This window comes from Pelodiscus sinensis, chromosome 3 (assembly GCF_052426305.1).
Source record: "Pelodiscus sinensis isolate ZL-2025 chromosome 3, ASM5242630v1, whole genome shotgun sequence".
NCBI classification, from domain to species: domain Eukaryota; kingdom Metazoa; phylum Chordata; order Testudines; family Trionychidae; genus Pelodiscus; species Pelodiscus sinensis.
Genome location: NC_143054.1, coordinates 201,357,217 through 201,381,792, shown reverse-complemented (window position 1 = coordinate 201,381,792; position 24,576 = coordinate 201,357,217). Strand labels below are relative to the sequence as shown.

General features: G+C 52.6%; 1 protein-coding gene across 1 annotated transcript in view; it reads left to right on the top strand.

The window, feature by feature from the left end:
• The window catches only part of ACSS1 (acyl-CoA synthetase short chain family member 1), a 75,954-nt gene extending 52,700 nt beyond the window's left edge, over positions 1-23,254 (top strand). The window contains 6 exon segments of the mRNA XM_089777595.1: positions 691-803; positions 2,454-2,580; positions 4,418-4,545; positions 7,273-7,336; positions 11,537-11,655; positions 17,043-23,254. Coding sequence (XP_089633721.1) covers positions 691-803; positions 2,454-2,580; positions 4,418-4,545; positions 7,273-7,336; positions 11,537-11,655; positions 17,043-17,222 — 731 coding nt within the window. The 3' untranslated portion in view covers positions 17,223-23,254.
• The last annotated feature ends 1,322 nt before the right edge of the window (positions 23,255-24,576 follow it).

Here is a 24,576-nt window from a genome sequence, read left to right as displayed (position 1 = left end):
GGGCATGTCCAGAGGAACTGACACTCGCAGGCGAGGTTGAGCAGCCGCAGGTGATGAGCCCGAGATAACGGGGATACAGGTGCGAGCAGTGACAGGCGGTGGTCACAGCTCACCAGCTGGCTGACCATTGGCCAGTGCTTTGGAGGCGCCATGGCCCGAGAGGGTTTGGAGGAGAGGTTTAAAGGGGGCTATGATAATGCAGCTGTTGTCTGGATGCCCCAAATCATTTCTGAGCTCAGATCTTTCCCGGCGCTGTGCACTGCACTGTGCCGCGGAGAGAGCGGAAAGGGGTACCCCCTTCAACGCGTACGCCGTGGGCACAGCCTGGCGAAGCAGGGTCTCTGCCTCAAAGCGTTACTGAGACATGGTGGGTGAGGAACCACCTTCTGTGCAAGAGAGAAGCAAACTTGTGAGCCACCCAGAATTCTGCTTCAGGCAGCTCGGGGTCAGCTCGAAGGCTGGTCTCTCGCTCAGAGAAGCTGGTCAAGAAAAGATCTGGCCTCCCCGCCCTGTCTCTCCTACCTGGGGCTGTCCCGTACGCTGCAGACCTCACCAGAGGGATCCTACTGGGAGGGCCTGCACTGGGCTGCTCTTGTGCCCTTGAGAAGAGTCAACGCGCTTGCTCGGCTCGCGCCTCCCCTGCCATTCTGGTGAGTCTCAGCCTCTGCTACTTTTCTGTTGGGCTTCCAGAAACAGGAGGCGTGTGCATTGCTCCCCGGCCCTCGGAGGAAGGAGCTGAGGTCATTCCGGCGATGGCTATGAGGCCGTTCTTTGGGATTGTTCCGGCGCTGATGGATGAGAACGTGAGTTGTGTGCTCTGCCATTGGGGCCATGGTACAAAGAGCTGGCAAACCTGCTGCCTCTGGGTGTATCCGGCTAATTCCCCTTTTCAGTGGCCAAAGCACTTAGGAAAGGCAGCCGGACGCCGGTTTGTTCCTCACCTGTCCCAGTAGGGATTCAGCCCGTCTCCAGGCACGGTGAAATGCTGGAGAGAGCCAGTGGGGCGATGCGTCTGGGCTGGCTCTAGGGTGACGGTGACAATTGCACAGTGCAAGGGCCTGGGGACGCTCAGACCCGGGAGTGTCTCACTGGAGTCGGCAGGACTGGCCCGAGGGAAGTGCCCCAGGACCACGGGCAGCTGTGCAGGGAGCTGTTCTCCCTCGGTGTTTGCTGGGCATGCCGTGCAGTCAGCGGACCCCTCCCTGCGTGCGCCCTGCAGTCGGCATTCTCCAGGCTCGGCCTGTCTGTCTGCGCGCATGCCCGGTGCTGCTGAGAGGTACCCTGTCTCAGGCCTTAGGCCCCGGTTGTGTTTGGGGCCCCTTTGCCCCCACAAGGAGATTTCCAGCCGAGAGGCAGGGTTGTCTGGTGCTCTGGGCACAGCCCAAAGGTCCCAAAAGCCCGAGCTCCAGCCAGTCTGCGTGGGTGGCCTGGGAGGGTGGTGCGCCATAAGCTGCCCCGCCCCCCTCGTACCTGGCTGAGAGCTTGGGGCCCTGCTGCGTAGCCTTGGGCAGGTCACTTAGGACCAGGTTTTCAATGGTATTGTGGTGCCGAGTAGGATTTTGCAAAGCACCTGAGCATGTTGGGCACCTAATGCCCATTAACATCAATGGGATTTGGGCTTTTAACCTGCTTGGATGCTCTTGCAGATCCTGATAGGCACCTGCCTGGCTCCATGCCACTGTGCCTCGGTTTCCCCAACTGTAAAATAACAGCTCATGTTCACAGCCTCCCCTGAGGTAGGCAGCTGCAGCCACTTCCTGCGAGAGGGACAGGAAGGGAATCACGTTCACTACTGGTATTTGGCTCACGCGGCACGTTGCTGACGCTCCGTCCCTTGCTCTGTATTGGTCCGCGGTAGCTTGGCCTCTCCCTGGCCAGCAGCTGTTCTCAGCCTGGCTGTCGGGTGGCTTAGGAGAACGCTGCCTTCCCGCCGGAGGCTGTGGCTAGCGACGGGCCGGTGAGGGCTGGGATGTGGTGGGGCTGCAAACGCTCTTAGGTGCCCTGTGCTTGGCCCAGAGTCAGCCCTGGCAGCCCTAGGGTCAGGAAGCTGCCGCCCGCCTGCCGCTGTGCTGTGCTCTGGCGCCAGTGCACCCCCAGCGTGCGGGAGAGTGAGCTTTGTATTTTCTTTGTGCCCTGGGGGTCACCTGCCGTTCCTTTCTCCCGAGTAGTGTGCGACTCATTCCCGCTGCTGCTGCTTGTGTGCGTCCCTGCACAGCAATCCCACTAGTCAGTACAGCCGCCCCCACTCAGCTGCTGCAAAGAGACACCGAGTCTGGGAAGCTTCAGGACATGAAGGGCGCTCGCCTGCCCTGACACCTTTGAAGTCAGTGAAAAGTGGGGGGAGACCAGACTCAGGCCTCCCCAGGCTAGACCGTGCTACCCAGCTACTTTCTTATAGTCTGGGATGTTGCCCATCATGTGTTTGACAATCCCTCCTGTGCTTGGACCAACAGGGAAAAGTTATCGAGGGGAACGATGTCTCTGGTGCTCTGTGCATTGCACAGCCCTGGCCTGGCCTGGCGAGAACCATCTATGGAGATGATCAGAGATTTATAGACGCTTACTTCAAAAAGTACCCAGGTAAGGACGGTGTCAGGGAGGAATGATGGCCCAGGGCCAGTTGCATCGATTTCACCCAGGCACATTGATGGGTGTGCCTCACCATAGCACAGGTTGCTTACACAGCCTTGCAAGTGGCTTTGCTTTTAATCATTCACAGTACCCATGAGGAAGTCTGTGGGGTCTGTGGGACCTGACAGCACTTGAGGCTGGAGCAAAAGTCAAGATTATTGGATTCTTTTCCCCAGCTCTGTCACTGCCTCCCCACGTGGCCTTGGGTGGATCAATCCCCTTTACTGATAGTGCTGTCTGATCTCTCCAGGGTGTTGTGAAACGGGAGGCTTGTCTGCATGGCCAGTTAATGGCTGTGAAATGAGTGTGCTATAAATTCACACCCTGGCTGCTTGCCACACTTGCATTTGCCATGTAGACAAGCACTGGGTGTAATTAGTGTTTGTCTGGCTGCAGGGGAAGAAATGTTTGCATGTGTTCAGCCGTAGGTGATTCAAAACATTGACAGTGGTCCTTTCTGGGACAGGCGTCAAACAGAACTGCTCTCCTTTCACAGGGATTGCCAAGACACATGGGAAGCATTGCTCTGTGGTTAGCAGCAGGGTGTGGACACCTTCCTGCTGTGGCATTACCTCACCCGGCTCTTGCAGTGACGTCTCTTTTATGCAATACAGAGAAAACAGAATGGAGGGATTTTCCTTGTGTCTGTTATGCCTCAAATATAGCCCTGGGCGTGCAGTCGCAGTGAATGTGCTCTCACTGTAGCATGGGAAGTTCAGGGGAGAAGTCTCCTTGCTGATCTGAGTTACTCTTCCAGCTGGCTGTGCTGGAGGGGAGTGGACGAGTTTAACTTCCGTGACCCCAGCCAGGGATTGCTGCCGAAGTTGTACAGGTCTTGCCCAGCATAAGTAGCTCTATTCCTGTGGTGCAGAGAGGCCCCAGGCCAGGACCCTGTTGTGCTGGGTGCTGTACGTACACGTAGTAGGAAACAATGCCTCCTGGCCCAAAGAGCGCACGGTGCACACAAGCGAGAAAAGGCTGGGAGGAGAGAGAACAGAGGGGAAGGGACTCTCCTGGCGTCACACAGCAGATCAGGGTAAGAGCCAGGATTAGTACCCAGATGTCTTGAGTCCCGCTCAAGGACTCTGAGTGCTAGCCGACACTGCCTCTCCTGGGGCTAGATGCTGGTGTGATGGACGTCAGGCCAAGTCAAGGATGTCTCGTGGATGTTGAACCCAGAAGCCGGGTTCAAGGGCCACAGTCCCCTGCAGGAGTGTGCGTTTGAAGGGATCCCAGCAGTAGTGTGTGCGGAATGCTAAGGGTGTCAGTGCCTCCTGGGGCCCTGGGAGGAGGGTGCTGGTGAGGCTGCCGGCGTCACGGAGCTGTCAGAATGCTCAGTCACTGCTCTTTGTATTCCTGCGGTTGTGCGGCCGAGGCGAGATCCGAGCCCTCTGTGCTGGATGCTGCCCAGAAGAGCTCACAGCCCCAGCAGACAAGACAGATCACTGGCTAGGAGAAAGGAAGGAGTGTTACCCTCATTTTACACCGCGGATGGAGGCAGAGAGAAGTGATTTGCCTCAGGTCACACGTGGAGGCCATGGCAGGACAGAGGACAGGTCTCAGCCCCTCTCCAGCATGTACATTCCCTAAGAGGGAAGTGGGTGTAACAAAACCCTGCCCTCTGGAGTGTTGTGTGGCTCAGTTAACGGGCGCCTGTAGAGTGCTTGGAGATCTGTGATGGAAAGGGCCTAAGAGTATAAAGCAGTAATACAAACAGCAACCACAAGTAATGAATTATTATACTAGCTGCTGTGGTCACAGGGGATGGTGTTCTTTCTTGCTACAGGCTATTATTTCACCGGGGATGGTGCCTATAGATCCCCAGAAGGGTATTACCAGATAACAGGGCGGATGGATGATGTCATAAATATCAGCGGTCACAGGCTTGGAACGGCAGAGATCGAAGATGCCATGGTAATTGTTGAAACCCACAAAAAGCCCTTCAGACTTGGGGCCAGACCCTCAGCTGGTACAAATCAGATCTATGCTGATGTACAGCGTGGGAGGGTCTGGCTCGCTGGTTAATGCATAACGAGTAACTTTACTACCCCAGACTCTTTCTCGTGTGTGCTTGACCTCCACGCACTAAATACAATACTTGGTACTAAATACACCAGGCAGTGATTATGCAGAAGAAAACAACCTTGTTATGGAAATCAGGAAAGTTTATTCAGGGTTAAGATCGTTTTTATGAAGGAGATCAAAGTGAAGGGCTACTTGCAGTTCCTTTGTTTGAACTGATCAGATCTGAATTCATTTCCTGTTTTCAAGCTACATCCGTGATTTCTCACTGTTGCTGTTTTACTTTTGGATGGCGGGGGCTTCAGAACTCCCCTCTAGCTTCCCTCACTAGTAGCTTTGATGGAGTTAACATTTTGTTCTCAGCTTTCTGGCTCAGGCCTATCTGTACTATTTGAACATGGTTTGTAACCTTCTCCAACATTAAACATGGAGCAAATGCAGTTTACACCGCTGGAGAGTCCAGTCCATCACCTAGCTAAGAGGTCATGGTAGCCACAGAGTTGAACACACAATCTCTCAAAGCATTTCTCTATGTAGCTTGAGTGGAGCGTTTCTTTGCACATTAAGTGCCACGCTTGCAGACCGTAATCATGTGAAATTTGATAAAACAAAATTATCCTTACATTGTAATATTGTATCTACAAATGAATCTCGTATGACATTAGTGCTGACTTTTGAGGCTAGCTTTTGGAAGACCTAATAAGCTCGCCATTGTATATTTTCATGCAGGTTTCTTCTCAGAGAGGCACAGCTAAGACAAAGTTTTCTTCCGTATTTTAATCAAGTTTAAAAGAGCATAACCCATTTTTGGTTTAAAATGAATATAGGCGCTATCAGTCTGCACACACAATCTGCTCTGTCAGTGTAGAAGGATTGTCACCGTTAACAATGAATCCTGGCAGAGTAAGGGTATGTCTACACTGCCACCCTAGTTCAAACTAGGGTGGCTAATGTAGGCATTCGAAGTTGCAAATGAAGCCCGGGATTTAAATATCCTGGGCTTCATTTGCATCTTGCCGGGCGCCGCCATTTTTAAATCCCCGTTAGTGCGGACTCCGTGCCCGCGGCTACACGCGGCACGGAGTAGGTAGTTCGAATTAGGCTCTCTAATTCGAACTACCCTTACTCCTCGTGGAACGAGGTGTACCGGTAGTTCGAATTAGAGAGCCTAATTTGAACTACCTACTCTGTGCCGCGTGTAGCCACAGGCACGGAGTCCGCACTGACGGGGATTTAAAAATGGTGGCGCCCGGCAAGATGCAAATGAAGCCCAGGATATTTAAATCCCGGGCTTCATTTGCAACTTCGAATGCCTACATTAGCCACCCTAGTTCGAACTAGGGTGGCAGTGTAGACATACCCACAGTTAGTAAAGATCTATATTCAGCTTCCGTCTGTTGGGAGACTGAGGCCTACTTCTCCACTGCCTTGTGCTGTACTTTCTGCACTGATTTCCGCCACTGACAAGGGCATATAAATAAGATGATTTGCACGTGCTTTGGCGTAGATGACTGCTCAAAGCGCAAAGCAGTGGAGAATGAACCTCGGCTTAACTCTGCCTGCTATTGGGCCTTGCTGGATCAGCAGTCAGTGGGCTCCCTCGGTGCAAACCAACCTTTAGACAAGAAACGCTTGTTTTGAGCAAGGAGAGGCTGGTTAGTGCAGGCCACCGCTTTGTCTGTACCTGGGGGTGCAGTAGTGCAGCTGCTCACAGGGCTCTACCCAAGTCTAAATATAGGATGTGCTTTTCAGGATATATTCTCATTAGCCAAAAGGGATGTCAGAAACACTATTCAGCGGTTTAAAACCAGGGCCCTTTTCAACCAAAGCCACTGGCTTACGTGCTGTGCTGGGATGGACACATATGGCTCCTGTTAATTTCATTAAGCCCAGCATTAATGTGGCCAAGTCTATAACAGAGGTCAAAAAGAGCTAGATAAATCCATGGAGGTCAGGTCCATCAGTGGCTGTTAGCCAGGATGGGCAGGGGGGTGCCCCTGGCCTGTTTGTCAGAAGCTGGGAATGGGCGACGGGAGGGGTCACGTGAGGATTCCCTGCTCTGTTCACTCCCTCTGGGCACCTGGCACTGGGCTAGCTGGACCATTGGTCTGACCCAGCCTGGCTGTTCGTATACAGAAGCTGGGGTCTCAGTACAGTGCACGTAGGAAATGTATTAGTAGAACTTCACACATAGGTAGCAACTTGTTACAATTCCTAACAGAGCCAGCCTAGGCTCCTGGACCCTACGTCTACACCACAGTTCAAAACCTGCAGCTGGCATGTGTCCGCTGACTCAGGCTTAGACTAAGGGGCAGTTTAATTGTGGTGTAGACATCTGGGCTTGGGTTCTGTGACATGGGGAGATGCGAGCTTGAATGTCCACACCAGAATTAAACAACCTTTTAGCCCCAGCCCCTCGAGCCTGAGTCGGGTGGCAGGGGACAGCCCCAGATGTCTAATTACAGTGGAGGCATGCCCTAGATGGCCTGAATAGAGGAGGAAAACAACCAATGGTCTGGTAGCATGTTCTAGACTAACTAAACATGTAGATGGGATCATGAGCTTTCGTGGGCACAGCCCGCTTAGGGCTCTTATATTTTGCTGCTATTTTTTTTAAAGGATGAACATCCAGCTGTGCCTGAAACAGCTGTGGTTGGTTACCCCCATGAGATCAAAGGAGAAGGTAAGTGTGTAAAATAGTGTCCCTAATGGAAATATGCCAATGGTGAATTTTGTCTGTAACCTTTCCCTCAACTTTTTGCCATGCCAGTACAGAGAGCATCTGGCAGTTTGAAAGGGAGATTGGCTGGTTCAATACATCTCGTGATACGCTGTTCTCTGTCCCTGTCTGGATCTATTTCTGTGATCTGCTCTTGAGACTTAAAGCCCTTAATGGGCAAGAACCTAGCTAACCAAAGGCCAGCCTTCTCTGTCCACCTCAGTGACAGCTGACGTTGACAGACACTGAAGTCTCCAGAGGGCAGCCTGCAGACGCCCCAAAGGGTAGGCATTCTCAGTGCAGGGCTCTGGGCCTGACAGCACCAGACCCTGGCTCTTGCCACTTTCAGATCTCTCTTCTGTTTTCCCTGCCCCACTTATGAAGTGAAGGGCCAGACCAGTCCTATACCTGCTGGAACTCCGTCTCCGTTGCTTATTTAACTCCGAGTCTCTCTCTCTCTCCCCTGCTGTAACACACACTGATGTCATCAGGCTCTCTGGCCTTGAAAGTGGCCAGAGAGGGGGTTGGCGAGCGTAGTGAACTGGGGTTTTCGTGGCCAGAGGGGAAGGGGTTGGCGAGTGGAGTGAGCAGGGGGCAACCCTCTAATTTTTATTTTAAAAGGTATTTGGATAGTGCCTCCTTTCCTCACCTGTGACCTCCGCACCTCTTCCTCAGGAGGGGAAAGTATTTGGAGCCCCCGCCCTTGTTAAAATATTGGCATAATCTGGGATGGTCCTTTTCTGTTCTCAGGGCAAATCAGCAAACCCTTCAAGTGCTGCATCAGCGCAGCTGTACCAAGGTAGTGCCTTAATGAAGACACTAAGCTGGTGGGGAGAGCTGGCCTGTTGCTATAGGGCTGTCTCACCCACGGGTAGGTCGGTATTGGTATGTCGCCTTGACCAGCTTAGGTATACTGATATAGGGCTGCTGTGTAGACCAGATCGTAGTCACACCTCCTTGAAGTTCTGGGCAGCTGCATTCCTGTAAGGGACCAGCTGAGCCAGAAGACCAGCAGCACTCCCCTAGCTCATGCCTGCAGGGGGAAGAGATACCAGGTTGCCCTGGTGGGTCTGATGTCTAATATACCAAGACACAACAAAAGGAGTTGAGGGTTAAGTCAAGAAACTGCACTGTGCGTTCATTTCCTCTCGTGTGGGGAAGGAGCAGTCCTCCAAGGGGCTATCCACACAGGCACAGCTTGGAAAATTCATCTGAATCCACTAGGGGTGTGGATTTGAAGTGGGTTAATTAAATGACATCAAATTGCTGTGTGGTGCTGCTGCTCAAAGGTAAGGCACAGGTTGGGCCTCCCTCATCCAGCACCTGTGGGATCTGCCCAGTCCTGACGGAGGGAATGTGCTGGTCCTGGGGAGATCCCTGGCCATTGGCCCTCAGCCTGCCCCCCAGCCCCGCTGCCGGCTCATTGCGCCCTGTCTGGGCTGCCTGCTGGCTGTCCCCAGCCCAGGTCCTGCTTCGACCCCAGTCCCACTCTGGCCGCAGCCAGGCTGCCCTGGCCCTGCTGATGGCTGAGCTGCTGCAGCCCTGGCCCGGCTGCCAGGCGGCCCCCAGCCCCAGCCAGCACGCTGCCTCTGCCAGCTGCTGTGGCCATGGCCCCAGCCCTGCTGCCATGTGGCCCCCAGCCCCAGCCAGCACGCTGCCTCTGCCAGCTGCTGTGGCCCTGGCCCCAGCCCCGCTGCCATGTGGCCCCCAGCCCCAGCCAGCACGCTGCCTCTGCCAGCTGCTGTGGCCCTGGCCCCAGCCCCGCTGCCATGTGGCCCCCAGCCCCAGCCAGCACGCTGCCTCCACCAGCTGCCGTGGCCCCAGCCCTGCTGCCATGTGGCCCCCAGCCCCAGCCCAGCACGCTGCCTCCACCAGCTGCTGTGGCCCCAGCCCCGCTGCCATGTGGCCCCCAGCCCCAGCCCAGCACGCTGCCTCCACCAGCTGCCGTGGCCCTGGCCCCACTGCCATGTGGCCCCCAGCCCCAGCCCAGCACGCTGCCTCCGCCAGTTGCCGTGGCCCCAGCCCCACTGCCATGTGGCCCCCAGCCCCAGCCCAGCACGCTGCCTCCACCAGCTGCCGTGGCCCTGGCCCCACTGCCATGTGGCCCCCAGCCTCAGCCCAGCACGCTGCCTCCACCAGCTGCCGTGGCCCTGGCCCCACTGCCATGTGGCCCCCAGCCCCAGCCCAGCACGCTGCCTCCACCAGCTGCCGTGGCCCTGGCCCCGCTGCCATGTGGCCCCCAGCCCCAGCCCAGCACGCTGCCTCCGCCAGTTGCCGTGGCCCTGGCCCCGCTGCCATGTGGCCCCCAGCCCCAGCCCAGCATGCTGCCTCCACCAGCTGCCGTGGCCCCAGCCCCGCTGCCATGTGGCCCCCAGCCCCAGCCCAGCACGCTGCCTCCACCAGCTGCCGTGGCCCTGGCCCCGCTGCCATGTGGCCCCCAGCCCCAGCCCAGCACGCTGCCTCCACCAGCTGCCGTGGCCCCAGCCCCGCTGCCATGTGGCCCCCAGCCCCAGCCCAGCACGCTGCCTCCACCAGCTGCCGTGGCCCCAGCCCCACTGCCATGTGGCCCCCAGCCCCAGCCCAGCACGCTGCCTCCACCAGCTGCCGTGGCCCCAGCCCCGCTGCCATGTGGCCCCCAGCCCCAGCCCAGCACGCTGCCTCCACCAGCTGCCGTGGCCCCAGCCCCACTGCCATGTGGCCCCCAGCCCCAGCCCAGCACGCTGCCTCTGCCAGTTGCCGTGGCCCTGGCCCTGCTGCCATGTGGCCCCCAGCCCCAGCCCAGCACGCTGCCTCCACCAGCTGCCGTGGCCCTGGCCCCGCTGCCATGTGGCCCCCAGCCCCAGCCCAGCACGCTGCCTCCGCCAGTTGCCGTGGCCCTGGCCCCACTGCCATGTGGCCCCCAGCCCCAGCCCAGCACGCTGCCTCCACCAGCTGCCGTGGCCCTGGCCCCGCTGCCATGTGGCCCCCAGCCCCAGCCCAGCACGCTGCCTCCGCCAGTTGCCGTGGCCCCAGCCCCACTGCCATGTGGCCCCCAGCCCCAGCCCAGCACGCTGCCTCTGCCAGCTGCCGTGGCCCTGGCCCCACTGCCATGTGGCCCCCAGCCTCAGCCCAGCACGCTGCCTCCGCCAGTTGCCGTGGCCCTGGCCTCGTTGAAAGGCAGCATGCTGCCCTTGCTGGGCTGCAGAACTGCCCCAGCGGGGTTGCTGCATCCAGCCAGGCTGCCTCTGCCAACTCTTGCGACCCTGGTCCTGCACCACACAGGCAGCCCCCACCCCACTGCCGGGCAGCGGGCAGCCTCTGCCGGGCTGTTGTGGCCCCAGCCAGGCTGCCTTTGCTGCAATGCTGTGACTTACTGCGCTGCACCAGCCTCGTGGCCGCCTGGGTCACTGTTACACCAGCTCCACTGCTAGGCAGCAGACTGCCAGGATGGCCCAGCCCTGCTACCACCAGGCTCCCAGCTGCTGGCCCTACCGGTCCAGGAGGTTGTCAGAGCAGAGTTCCAGTTTAGGGAAGTGAAACCTGTAGCTTTAACTTGGTTTTGCTTACTTCATTTTGGAAGTGAATTAAGTTAAACCAAAAGAAAGCCACTTTTATTCCAAATGAGGGTGTTTACACAGGAGTTTAATTCAGCTTCACTAGTCCATTTCAAACTCACATCTTTAGTTAATTCATATGAATTTTCCTGGATATCCCTGTGTAGACAAACTCTTAACCCCTTATCATTTTTAGGGGGATAGTGTGTTACTGTAGCATTTGACTCCATTTTTGGTAAATGGAAATAAAGATTTGTTCACAAGGAAATAATTTGAAACAGGATCCAGAACCTTTACCTCCATGGACCAGTTTCTGATTTCATTTATACTTGGGAACTTTAGTGGATTTATTCCAGATTTACTATCACTGAGATTAGAATCTAGCCCAGGGACACCAGAACAAGGCACAGGTATTGTTAAGGACCTGATCCTGCCACCCTTACTCCTCTCTACTCTGTAAAGAAGCCACTGGTTTCATTGGGACGAGTCAGAGTGAGCAAGGTAGACCTCAGATCTGACCGTCACTACAGGCATGTGAAACAGCAGCCATGCAAACAGACACACTAGAAGGAATGCCTTCCCCACCGATGAGTTCATGCACAGACGTGCCCTCTGTTCCTTTTCCTTCCAGGTGCCTTTGCTTTCATCGTGTTAAAGGAGGACACCGTTCAGACCGAAAATGTTAAAGAAGAGCTCAAATCTATCGTTGCTTCCAAGATTGCCAAGTATGCAGTGCCCGATCACGTTCTGGTAAGTGTGGGGTCTGCCCCGCCCCAGTGAGCCTGCTCTGCTCCGCCCTGGCAGGCGGGACTGCCTCCGCAGTGCCGAACTGGCATTGGTGGGGGAGTGTGCCAAGGCATGGCTGCAGGAAAAGAGGGACAGCTGGATGCTAGCGCACCTGGAATCCTGGGTCGCAAACCAGTCTCCTGGGGGGCCACGGCAGTTGCGTCCATAGAGTGGCCCAGAGGCTGTTCTGCTTATGCCAGGGGTGGCCAGCCTGTGGCTCTTGAGCTGCATGCGGCCCTTTGCTTAAGAGAATGAGGCTCTTAGGGTTACAGCTTGTTCGGAGCCACGCACCCGGACAGCTCCTGGCCGCTCTGCGCGTGCGCCCCAGCGCCTGGAGGGAGAAGCGTCTGATTTCAGCGCTGGCAGCTCTGGTGAAACCCAGGCATTGGGTTAGAGCGGGGGTGCCTGGCTCTGGGGGAGGGGGGAGGCATTGGGTTAGAGCGGGGGTGCCTGGCTCTGGGGGAGGGGTGAGGCACTGGGTTAGAGTGGGGGTGCCTGGCTCTGGGGGAGGGGTGAGGCATTGGATTAGAGCGGGGGTGCCTGGCTCTGGGGGAGGGGTGAGGCATTGGGTTAGAGCGGGGGTGCTTGGCTCTGGGGGAGGGGTGAGGCATTGGGTTAGAGCGGGGGTGCCTGGCTCTGGGGGAGGGGTGAGGCATTGGGTTAGAGCGGGGGTGCCTGGCTCTGGGGGAGGGGTGAGGCATTGGGTTAGAGCGGGGGTGCCTGGCTCTGGGGGAGGGGTGAGGCATTGGGTTAGAGCGGGGGTGCCTGGCTCTGGAGGAGGGGTGAGGCATTGGATTAGAGCGGGGTGCCTGGCTCTGGAGGAGGGGTGAGGCATTGGATTAGAGCGGGGTGCCTGGCTCTGGGGGAGGGGGGAGGCATTGGGTTAGAGCGGGGGTGCCTGGCTCTGGAGGAGGGGTGAGGCATTGGGTTAGAGCGGGGGTGCCTGGCTCTGGAGGAGGGGTGAGGCATTGGATTAGAGCGGGGTGCCTGGCTCTGGGGGAGGGGGGAGGCATTGGGTTAGAGCGGGGGTGCCTGGCTCTGGAGGAGGGGTGAGGCATTGGATTAGAGCGGGGTGCCTGGCTCTGGGGGAGGGGGGAGGCATTGGATTAGAGCGGGGTGCTTGGCTCTGGGGGAGGGGTGAGGCATTGGGTTAGAGTGGGGGTGCCTGGCTCTGGAGGAGGGGTGAGGCATTGGATTAGAGCGGGGGTGCCTGGCTCTGGAGGAGGGGTGAGGCATTGGGTTAGAGTGGGGGTGCCTGGCTCTGGAGGAGGGGTGAGGCATTGGATTAGAGCGGGGGTGCCTGGCTCTGGAGGAGGGGTGAGGCATTGGGTTAGAGTGGGGGTGCCTGGCTCTGGAGGAGGGGTGAGGCATTGGATTAGAGCGGGGGTGCCTGGCTCTGGAGGAGGGGTGAGGCATTGGGTTAGAGTGGGGGTGCCTGGCTCTGGAGGAGGGGTGAGGCATTGGATTAGAGCGGGGGTGCCTGGCTCTGGAGGAGGGGTGAGGCATTGGGTTAGAGTGGGGGTGCCTGGCTCTGGAGGAGGGGTGAGGCATTGGGTTAGAGCGGGGGTGCCTGGCTCTGGAGGAGGGGTGAGGCATTGGGTTAGAGTGGGGGTGCCTGGCTCTGGAGGAGGGGTGAGGCATTGGATTAGAGCGGGGGTGCTTGGCTCTGGGGGAGGGGTGAGGCATTGGATTAGAGCGGGGGTGCTTGGCTCTGGAGGAGGGGTGAGGCATTGGGTTAGAGCGGGGGTGCCTGGCTCTGGGGGAGGGAGGAGGCATTGGATTAGAGCGGGCTGCCTGGCTCTGGGGGAGGGGTGAGGCATTGGGTTAGAGCGGGGGTGCCTGGCTCTGGGGGAGGGGTGAGGCATTGGATTAGAGCGGGGGTGCCTGGCTCTGGGGGAGGGGTGAGGCATTGGATTAGAGCGGGGGTGCTTGGCTCTGGAGGAGGGGTGAGGCATTGGATTAGAGCGGGGGTGCCTGGCTCTGGAGGAGGGGTGAGGCATTGGGTTAGAGTGGGGGTGCCTGGCTCTGGGGGAGGGGTGAGGCATTGGATTAGAGCGGGGGTGCTTGGCTCTGGGGGAGGGGTGAGGCATTGGGTTAGAGCGGGGGTGCCTGGCTCTGGAGGAGGGGTGAGGCATTGGGTTAGAGCGGGGGTGCCTGGCTCTGGGGGAGGGGGGAGGCATTGGGTTAGAGCGCGGGTGCCTGGGGCTGCCTGGCTCTGGAGGAGGGGTGAGGCATTGGGTTAGAGTGGGGTGCCTGGCTCTGGGGGAGGGGTGAGGCATTGGATTAGAGCGGGGGTGCTTTGCTCTGCGGGAGGGGGGAGGCATTGGGTTAGAGCGAGGGTGCCTGGGGCTGCCTGGCTCTGGGGGAGGGGTGAGGCATTGGATTAGAGCGGGGGTGCTTGGCTCTGCGGGAGGGGGGAGGCATTGGGTTAGAGCGAGGGTGCCTGGGGCTGCCTGGCTCTGGGGGAGGGGGGAGGCATTGGATTAGAGCGGGGGTGCTTGGCTCTGGGGGAGGAGGGATTCATTGGATTAGAGCGGGGGTGCTTGGCTCTGGGGGAGGAGGGATTCATTGGGTTAGAGTGGGGTGCCTGGCTCTGGGGGAGGGGGGAGGCATTGGATTAGAGCGGGGGTGCCTGGCTCTGGGGGAGGGGGGAGGCATTGGATTAGAGCGGGGGTGCTTGGCTCTGGGGGAGGAGGGATTCATTGGGTTAGAGTGGGGTGCCTGGCTCTGGGGGAGGGTTGTGTGGCTCTTTGCACTACTATCCACAGCTCTTTTGATTTTAGTGTCTAACTGGTTGGCCACCTCTGGCTTATGCCAAGTACTGAGCCTACCCTACGAATCAGGAGCACATAAAGGGGATTTCAAACCAGCTGTTTTACTTCCGCTTCCAAACTACATTGAGGAGAGCTCGGCATGTGTGGGAGGAAGGGGGTGTGGCCCCTCATGTTCAAAGCATGTACACATAGCCAAGTTGCTTAAAAGGTCTGTTTCCTGCCTCCATCTTAATACAGCATCCTTGCTATGTTCATATGCTTCTGTGTCTGCCGGGCACACAATGCAGTTAATCAGACCGAGGAGTGACCGACGGAAATACAAAGATATACAGAATACTCCCATTTTATTTGATTAAAAAACCCAAACATTAAGGGGGAAGGTTGGAACATACAAGAGCAAAGCTGCAGTTATACCACAGCCAAAGCGAAGTAAAGCACCGTTGTACCAGGTGATGCTCATCTCACCCCGGCATTTATTTAATCTGGACATCAGTAAGGAGCAGGTCAACCTAGGGATGTTAAATTTAGATTAATTAACTAATCGAACAGTCGACTGGCCCCCACGCTCCCTGCGGTGCCTGAGCCTTTGAAATGGGCTCTTGAACAGTTCCAAAGCAGAAGCCGTGCAGGGAGTGCGCGACTAGTCGCTTACGTCCCTAGTTCAGCCATAGGCTGAGCAAGTGCAGAGCAGTGGCAGAATGTGCCTTGGCCATTTAAAGGGATGCTGGCCAAGTTTAGTGACTAGCTTAGACCTCAGTGAAAGCAATTTCCCCAGTTAGTCCCAGAGTAAAGCCCATGGCTGATCATACTGCTCCATTTCCCTACAGAGTAGCAGTTACCCATTGGCCTGTTTTCAGCACATGCATCCCAAAACAGAGCAGCCATATGTAGGGCCCTACCAAATTCAGGACTGAAAAATGTGTCATGGACCTTGAAATCTGATCTCCCTCGGAGAAATCTGTAGCATGGAGGGTGAAAGCACACAAAAGACCTGATTTCATGGGGGAGACAAATGTGTCTCAAATTGGGGGCCCTGACTGAAAGAGGAGTAGTGGGTGGGTCACAAGATTATTTTTTTTGTGGGGGGAGGGGATCATGCTAGTGCCACTTTTACTTCTGGGCTAACTTTAGAGCAGGGCAGTGGGAGTGTGGGAGCTGTTAGCCGGTGCCCAGCTCTGAAGGAAGCACCCCAACAGCAGCCGCACAGAAGTAAGGGCGGCACCTCCATACAACGGTGCCAGCTGTGTTCAGAGCTGGACTGTGCTCCCAATAGTGGTGTAATTATTAAAAATTCATAGTTTATCTGCTTAACCAAGGTCACTCCAGCTAGCCTGGCATGATAGGGGCTGGGATCCCCCAGCAGGCCGGTGCAGGGTGGGTTGCCTGGGTTGCTCCAGCTAGCCAGCTTAGCCTAGCAAGGCCTTGGGTCTCACCGACCCAGACTTCTGTGGCTGGGGTCCACCTGGCTGGGTGACCCATTGTGGCCAGGGCTGCTGTGCCCGGACACGCATGGCTAGAACGGGGGTCCTTCTGGCTGGCTGAGCCAGCATGGATGGCCATTTGCTGGATGTAATGGTTAAGGTCTGGTTAATGGTAAGCCTAATGCTTACCAGTTAACTATTTAACCTTTTACATCCCTAACTCCCGACCATCAGCTGACATTCTCCAGCTTCCCAGCTGTGAAGGCAGCATCACTGCCAGCCTCAGCACAGAAGTAATGGAGGCAGCTCCGCACCCAGCCTATAATAACCTTGTAGCCACCCACAACTGCTCTTTGGGTCAGGACCCCTTTAAGTGCAACACTGACATTTCTGATTTCAATAGCTGTAATAATGACATGAATGATTTTTTAAATCCTATGACCATGAAATTGACCAAAACGAATTGTGAGTTTGGCGGGGCCCTCGTCATATGGCAGATGGCATGGCCTGTCTGTGCCTCTGTTCTGTGTAAAGGAGTGATCTGTACAAATAGTAACCCTTCAGGTTCCTCTCGAAGGCCTTCCCTATGACCTTATGAGTTACCATTAACCCGTGTCTGTACATGGCAGCTTGCAGACTATTGTGGATAGGACTTGTGATGGGGAATCAGGGCACTGAGATATATTCCATACAGTGTGACTGTGAGCAGGCAGCTTAACTGTTCCTGCTCCGTACAACTGGGCAGATGATGCCTGCTGCTTTGCAAGCCACGCTCAGATATATGAGAGTGCTGAGGCCCAGGTTTCCAGACACAGGTGCCTACAACCCACCTTCTAACTTTAGTTTAGCATCTGATTGAGTAGCCTTATTTTCAAAGCGCTTAGAATCCAGCATCTGCAGTTGGGCTAAAACCAGAAAAAGAAAGGAGAAAAATCAGTTGAAAACGAATACAAATAAATGTTGCAGTATTCCTTCTTTCTGGGCACTGCCCTCCAAGCCCAGCTCGGAGGCGGTTCCCAGGAACCTCTCGGGGGTATGCAATGGGATTGTTTCAAGGCTGGGTTCATTCAAATATTCTCATCAGGATCAAATTCTTCAGGGACTAGCTGAGTTAGCTGCACAATTGTAAGGCAAGTGGATTTGTTCTTCTCTGTAGGTGGTAAAACGGCTTCCTAAAACGCGATCTGGGAAAATCATGAGACGGGTGTTGAAGAAAATAGTCACTAACCAATCCAGTGACTTGGGAGATATCACCACGCTGGATGATCCAATCATTGTTGCAGAAATAGTAGATGCCTACGAGAAATACAAGACCGAGCAGTCTGCATCTTCATAGGAAAAGGCTCACGTCTCTTTCCTAATGAAATTTGGAGGATCCTAAATAACCCTCCAGACAACTGCTCTTTCATGGACTATCATCTAATTCTGCTCGCTCCTAAGAGAAAAAATTATTCCTTTCACAACATACTTACTTATAATCTCTCATAGACTATGGTTTACAGCTGCCTTCTTTCTTTCCTTGGAAACCATGGACAACACAATGTGAAGCACCATATGTCAAAAACCTTCTAACCAAGTGCCTTACTGAATCTGCCAAATCTAAGTGTTTTCACACTATTTTTAGGGGAGGTGGATAGCAGCCTTTTGAAGATTACATTAGCTGCATTAAAAATAAATTGCTAGTAAAATGTTTGACTATTGAGGTAGGTGATGTTTTTAATGCATGAAGTAACACTTTCCCCTAGCTACTTCAGACACACAGGGAAGAACATGTATAATATATTTTGCCCTTTTGGAAAATAGTAAGATAACACACATCTTCCATTTTTCATTCCCCTTAGAACAGTGTTTCTTAAACGTTTTCAGACCGAGGAACACCAAACAATAACTTTTTTTTCTGAGGAACACCAAGGATTTTTTTGTTGAGAAGAAAAAAAAAAGGGTTGGGTGGGGGGAAGTTATTGAGCAAAAACTGGTCTGCCTCGGAACACAGTTTAAGAAACACTGACTTAGAATCATAGACATGGGCTGGAATGGACCTTGAGGTGTCATCGAGTCCAGCCCTCTGGGCCTAGGCAGGACCAAGCTTAGACCATCCCCAGCCTGTTTTTAAACACATCCTGGGATGGGGAAGCCACAACCTAATATAACTTGATTTTCCCAGTTCAGGTAGCTGCCACAGTGCTTTATTTTAGCCGTGCTATACGCTGCAGTGTATAGCGCATGTGCACTATTTGTCAAATGGAGCAGATCAAGTAGCCATATTCTTTTCATTACAGTTGCTTTAGCACCTAATTATGGTTTCAGGCCTCAAAATAGTCAGTCTGGGGTCCAAAGGATCCCAGCCATTCCCTTCCCTCAGATTAATGAACCTAGGCCCAGATCCGCAAAGCTCTTTAGGTCCCCAGCTCCCTTTGAAATCAATGGCACTGAGGCACCTCAGTACCTCTGAAGTTCGGTTCCTATGCCCTCTGGGAAAGGGATCTCAGCACCCACCTGGGCTTGGGGATGATTAGCCTCCTCTAAGCCCATGAAATATTTGGAAATTCTGAAGTAACAGGATTGTTCCCTTCCCTGGGGTATCGCCTGATGGCTGCCTCTGTGGAGTAGCTCTGCTTGGTCTGACTTCCCATTCCTTCCTTCCTGTGCGTGCACTCAGCCCCTCCTAGTTGTAGCAGTGCTTGGTGCTGCGGCCAGGTCACTGTAGCTTTCTCCTTGTGGGGTAACAGCGTTTCACTGGACCAGCTATCTGTGCCGCCCCAGGCAGTCTTCCCATTCCAGACATGCCATTTACCCTGTGAGGGGTGGGGGAACTCGGGCACTGCTCCATGTTCCAGCCAGGGACCCTTCCATCAACAGCCCAGGTCTGCACAGTCCCATCTCCTGCTGTCGCTTACTATTCTGCATTCAGGGGTTTTCTTCTTCATCCTCTGGATGAGCTCTTCCACAAGGGACAAGGTCCCAGGGCTTCTGTTCCACCCCCGAGTTTCCTCCTCACCACCTCTTTGCTTCCATATGGCGGCACCTTCTGCTTGAACTTCCTGGCTTTATACAAGTCCCCACATACTCTTGCCTAGAAGACTCCATGCTCTGTGAGTGCTTGGCAGTTATGGCAAGGCCTCCCCTCAGGTGCAACGTATCAGGGTAAGTAGCCCCTGCGAGCCACCTTCATCCCGTGACAGCACTGAGGGTCTCTCACATTTGAAGAATAGGAAAAGTGAGCGACAGACACCTGGGAGTTATTACAGTGTAATGAATTCGGTATGATCTTGGATCAGGTGCGTCACCTCCCTGTGCCCACTGCCTCATCTGCAAAAAGGGCATTGTGCTTCCTTGCCTCCCGGGAGGGACTCAGACATGGCAGCAACGGAGGCAAGGCAAGCCGTGCAATTCTCATGAAGTAACCTTCATGACTTGCTAAGCCTCCTCCGTTTTTGCCGGCAGGGAATGACTCACCCACTTTCAAATGTTCCCTGGCCGTATGGACATAGGGCCAGCCTTGCTGAATTTTACTGGCAGGAGAGATAGACTCCATGCATGGACTTCCTGAAAAGACGTTCCTTTTTTTTTTGGTGAGTCTTCATCACTGTGCTGGTGAGCGCTCTTCTGGTGTTTGATTTAGTGGGTCTAGTTAAGACCCATACATTGACTGCAGAGAGCAGCTCCTGCCAGCACCCTCAGTGCCAGTTGTGAGGGGTAAGGGAAGCCGATGGGAGTGTTTGCTCCTGTCAGCCTCCCTCTGTGAAGACAGCACCAAGCTTGGGTTTGGGGTAAGCTGGCTCCAGCTGTGAATTTTACATACCTTACCCAGCCTTCCATGTCTAGTGTAGACCTGGTCCTTGTCTGCAGTGGTGCTGTAGCTGTTAGTCCTTATCCATGAAAGAGGTAACATCTTTTACTGGACCAACTTCTGTTGGTGGAAGAGACCGTTACGCTTTGAGCCCCATAGGAGAGGCATCAGTGACCGGAGATCTCTTCCAGCCCTATGATTCTAAGAGCTCTGTGTTGCTTGAAAGCTTGTGTCTACTCATTCTCCTGGTCAGTAACTAGTAAGGTTTGTAGGTGACAACCATGCTTTAGGAGTATCCCTCTCTTCCTAGTGCTACAGTCATGCTAAACTATCTTTTCATTCTACTCCCATTGAAAGAATTCTCTGCAAGGTCGGCGATTAGAACTTTGCTGCCTATTCCACCAGGAACAAGAGAAAGGAACATCACTTTCAAACTCCTTAAGGAAAATAATTAGGCTAGGATAGGGAAAAAATAAAGGGAAGAGAAAATAGTTGTAGAAAAATATTCATAGTCATTTATAACAGTTTAAAGGGTTCCAAGTTTATATTTTGATTGGTTAGTTTGCATGTTACCCTGACACCAGAGATTCGGGAGTGCTAATCTGTAACTGGACTGATTGGTACAAGATTTCCCTGCCTCTTTTTGCATATTACAAGGTTAGAATATATTCTGTTGGTATCATGCCTAATCCTCCTCTGCTCTTAATAGAGTTCTGCCAGTTAGGGATGTTAAATATCAGTTAACTGAATGGTTGAGTAACCTTGTGAATTCTTATCAGTTACTTGACTATTCTGTAGTCCCCAGGGCGGGGCCGGCAGCCAGTGCGCTCTGGCCCCACTCCCGAGGAGCCCCCTGCCACTCTGTATCAGTAGCTACCCCAAATGGTTAAGTGATTTCCATGGTAATTTCTACACTGCTGTGGATCATTTGGAGTCATGGAGCTGAAACTTGCAATCCAACTGGAAACCTAACTCTGGCTAAACTTTATGGACTTCGGGGAGTTTCAGGATTTGGCCCAGGATCGAATAACTAATCAGAACTTGAATTGCTGGCAAAATTGCATATTTTCTCTGTCTATATTAGAGCAATAGGTAGCCTCCAGTGAGGGTAGCTATGAGCTCTTGAGCCATGAAAGATTCTGATAACAGGTTGCTAAACATGGAAGCAAATCTTAAACTGCTTGTGGTATAATCTTACTCCCGAGACGTGTGCATTCTTAGATCACACTGTGCCCACGCTGCATATCTTACGGAGGAGAGTGACCGTTGTACATATTTTATTAAATTCATCTGTCATTTTTATTGTCACTAGGGGCTGCAGTTTTAATGAAATACAATAAGCAGCATTACCCTATTCCATGGAAAATCCTGAGAGCTTCCTCCAGATCTCTCCAGTGCATTGGCCATTCCTGTGCAAAACAAGCAGCGTATGGACCCCCATATCCTTGAAAAGCCCCTGAGATACATGGAGGTTCTGGGGTACCCCAGCACCATAGATCCAGAAGCTCTCTCCCTTAAAAGTTTGCAGCTAGAAGCCTATTAAATCTCCATGAGATGCCTATCCTACATGTCTTCCACCACCATTAAAAAGTGCTTTTCAAGCAGAAAACATTCAGAACAGCTTTTTTACAGAGTGGACAGACTCACTTGTTCAAATACTTGTAAAACTGTCTCCATAGTAATGAAAATTGATGTTGGGAAAGAAAAAAAGCCTTTATGAAGAGTGTACAATTCACATAAAAGCAAGGAAACTGTGTGGTGGGAATAATGGACTTTTGTACTGGAGTAACCTCAAGTTTCCCATATAAGCCTCCATATTGTAAACACTTTCACACTGGCCTCTTTGCTCACCAGAGTAGTCCTTCTGAGATGGCCCAGGTGAGTAAAAGTTAAGGGTGCAGGTAAGGGTTTGCTGGTTTGAAGCTAGTCATTTCATTCGTCATCTGCTCTGGTGAGCAACTGAGGCAAAGCTGTATCTTCTGTTCATACTGAATGTGTAACTAGTGTCTTAATATAAAGGTACTAATGGAAGCTAACTGTTACAAAGGGTATAGATGTACTTGTGCAAATCTTGTGCCGAAAGAGACAAATTCACTGCAGTAACCCTTATGTAGTGATAGCATGCAAGATGTGTATATGCACTGGCATTTGAGCCACAGTGAGCCAGAAGAAACCTTGTGAATCTCTAAAGTCATGTAAACAACTTCACCAAAATCACCTTAAAAAGTAACCCATTAAGCAAGATCAGAGCACTTCATGCAAAGCGAGTATTGCAATTAACTGTGACTCCTCAGTGCCCCTCTTCCTTGCAGTGACTTCTGTCAGTTAAGCTGTTGTGTTTTCAAGTATGTATTGCTGCTTTGAGCTACCCTCAGTTTGGCAGGGCTCAGAACTGCTGTTTTTGCATCTTGCAAGAAATGATATGTGCTCTCAGATGACTTTGCCAAGAAGATGAAACTTTCCAAATAGTAGGTGAAATACCAATATTTTTGTGATCCCCTATTACATTACTTAGGGACTAGCTACAGACCCAAAACCAGGTTGAACTGAGTTTTGCACTTAATACTGTATACTTCACCATTGTCTGGGTGCCTAATTAAAAATGTGCTTCCTAGCTTGCAGGCAGTCTCTGTCGTAAGATGTAAATGAAACCGTTTCAAAGATGAGGGACCAGTCCTCCTAAAGAGAGTCACTCACTGCACACTCTCGAGGCTTCGCTCTATTCTGTGAAGACCCAGCGCCAAGCTCCACTGAAGTCATTAGGGGGGGTCATAAGGAGACCCTGTGACTTGGCTTGCGGCATTGGCCTTCCAGTGTACTGCTTTGTTTCCTTGGAATGTGGGAGCGTATGAAGCTCCCATAGGCCTTTCTCTTCTTGAGATTGTTCCTCATGCAAGGTGGCCACATAAGAACTAGAGATATGCAACCGATTTGGCTGTTGGTCGAACTGAACGATGGCTTCACTAATGAAGAACAAAAACAAAGGTTTTAGAATCTTCCAAACATCTTATTGGCCAATGTTATCTCATGAAATTGTATTTTTCAGATCACATTAGCTTTCGCTGCAGCTAATATAGCATCTTGAGTGACCTTTACACTCTTTTTTAACTGAAGGGCTAACAGGAAGGTTTAAAAAGGGAAATAAGATTTTGCATTGACTGCAAAGTCTCCTTCTCTGTTGTCAGTCTTGGAGTGAACCAAATGTTTTTTGCACAGATGTGTACGTGTCTAACCTGCACATTTTTACTTCACTTGTTCCCAACTCTGAGTTTTAACCATGTTGCCTTTTTTCTCCTCTTTGGATAGACACATTTGTTAAATACTGTGGGCATAGGCCATGAGGCTCTTAATTTTATTTAAGACTTTTTAAGACTTCTTTGTAGATGTTGGCTATATCTATGGAACATATTAACTTCTATTGTTTCCTTGTAATGACATGGTTTAAGTAAAAAAATATTTTTGATCAAGGTCCAAATCCTCAATACCTGTGAAGGTCTGGGCCCAAGTGCCTTAAAAGTAAACTGGAGTAATTTCTGTTCTCAGATTTTCATTAAAAGAAATCCTTGTCCCTATATAAAGTGTCTTCTTTTCAGTGTCAGGTATAGCTGACACCTTAGCTGCACCTTAGCCTAGCTGTACACTGCCTGTCCCTTAAGGGTTTTGAGCTATGGGTTTATTCAGCTCCTAAAACTCAAATCTGCCTTTACTGATTATTGTGATCTGTTTACACATGGTTTACTTTTCAGAAGCAAAGGAATTTTCTAGATCAAGGTGAGTTAAATCTCACTCTTCAATTCAAACACAATGCCAAAATTGTTTGGGTTTACTTCTCACTGGACAATAACCCACTAGGGAGCACTGCAATTGCACAGGAAAACCTCCACCACAAAACAGAGCCACAGAAGGAGGGAGTTCTGGGTTGCACTGTGTATTTCTTCCTAATGAAAAACAAACTGGATTGTTTCAACTGTGGCTCCTTGGGCAGATACAACACATCATAGAGAGCAAACTTGTTTGACTCTTGTTTGAGATTTTTCCCACTTGTTTCCTCAGTGAAATTTCTAGGCAGTTTCCACTGCTAATTACTTCAGGCAGTTCAGCCATACAGCTGCATCACAGATGGTAACACAAGTGAAAAAGATGACACTGGCTCTTCGGAGAATGGGAGGGAATGTATAGTCCCAAGACAATTTGCATCCATCCAAACGTCAGGCTTTAGCAGATTGACGTGTAGTAGTATTTTGCCAGGTGCGGTGTCCTATTTGCAGGTGTCAGTATAGCACAACTCCGTGAAGGGTCCTCCCTGCTCTAAGGGCCCTTTGAACCCTTAGGTTAGCAGATGCATAACACCATTCAGCTAACACAGATGAGTATGTAATGCATGTTTGTTCAAGAATGCAACTGCCCTCCCCACAATCTAATTATCCTGCAGCCTCATTTGGACAAGCAACCAACCACAGTTAGCTCATGAGTGCTTCTGCATCCACGCTGAAAAACATCACCTGGAACCTGTGAGCTGCTCTCAAGGGTTAAAATGCATTTCCCCTCCTTTCTCTCTTTGTGCTTTAGCTGACCTGGTCATTCATTTCCTGGCACAATTTCTCAGCATAATGCGCAAGTGGCTGTGTCTTTAGCCCACATGCCTCCTGTATTGGGTTATTGCAGTAGCAATTATGGCTGTGGTAGTAAATCACATGCCTAGTTTCAGTAATGCATTTCAGTTTTTAACCGTAGCCCTGAGAAGTAACGTAACTTTTCAGATCTGAAGTCTGTTATTTTTCTTGACAGTCCTGTCGTGACTGTGAGAATGCTAGTTACAGTGCTGAGCATGGCCTTGGCGTCACCATACAGTTTAAACACACACAGCAAAAGGAATCTGTAAGCAGCCTGTACTCTAGTA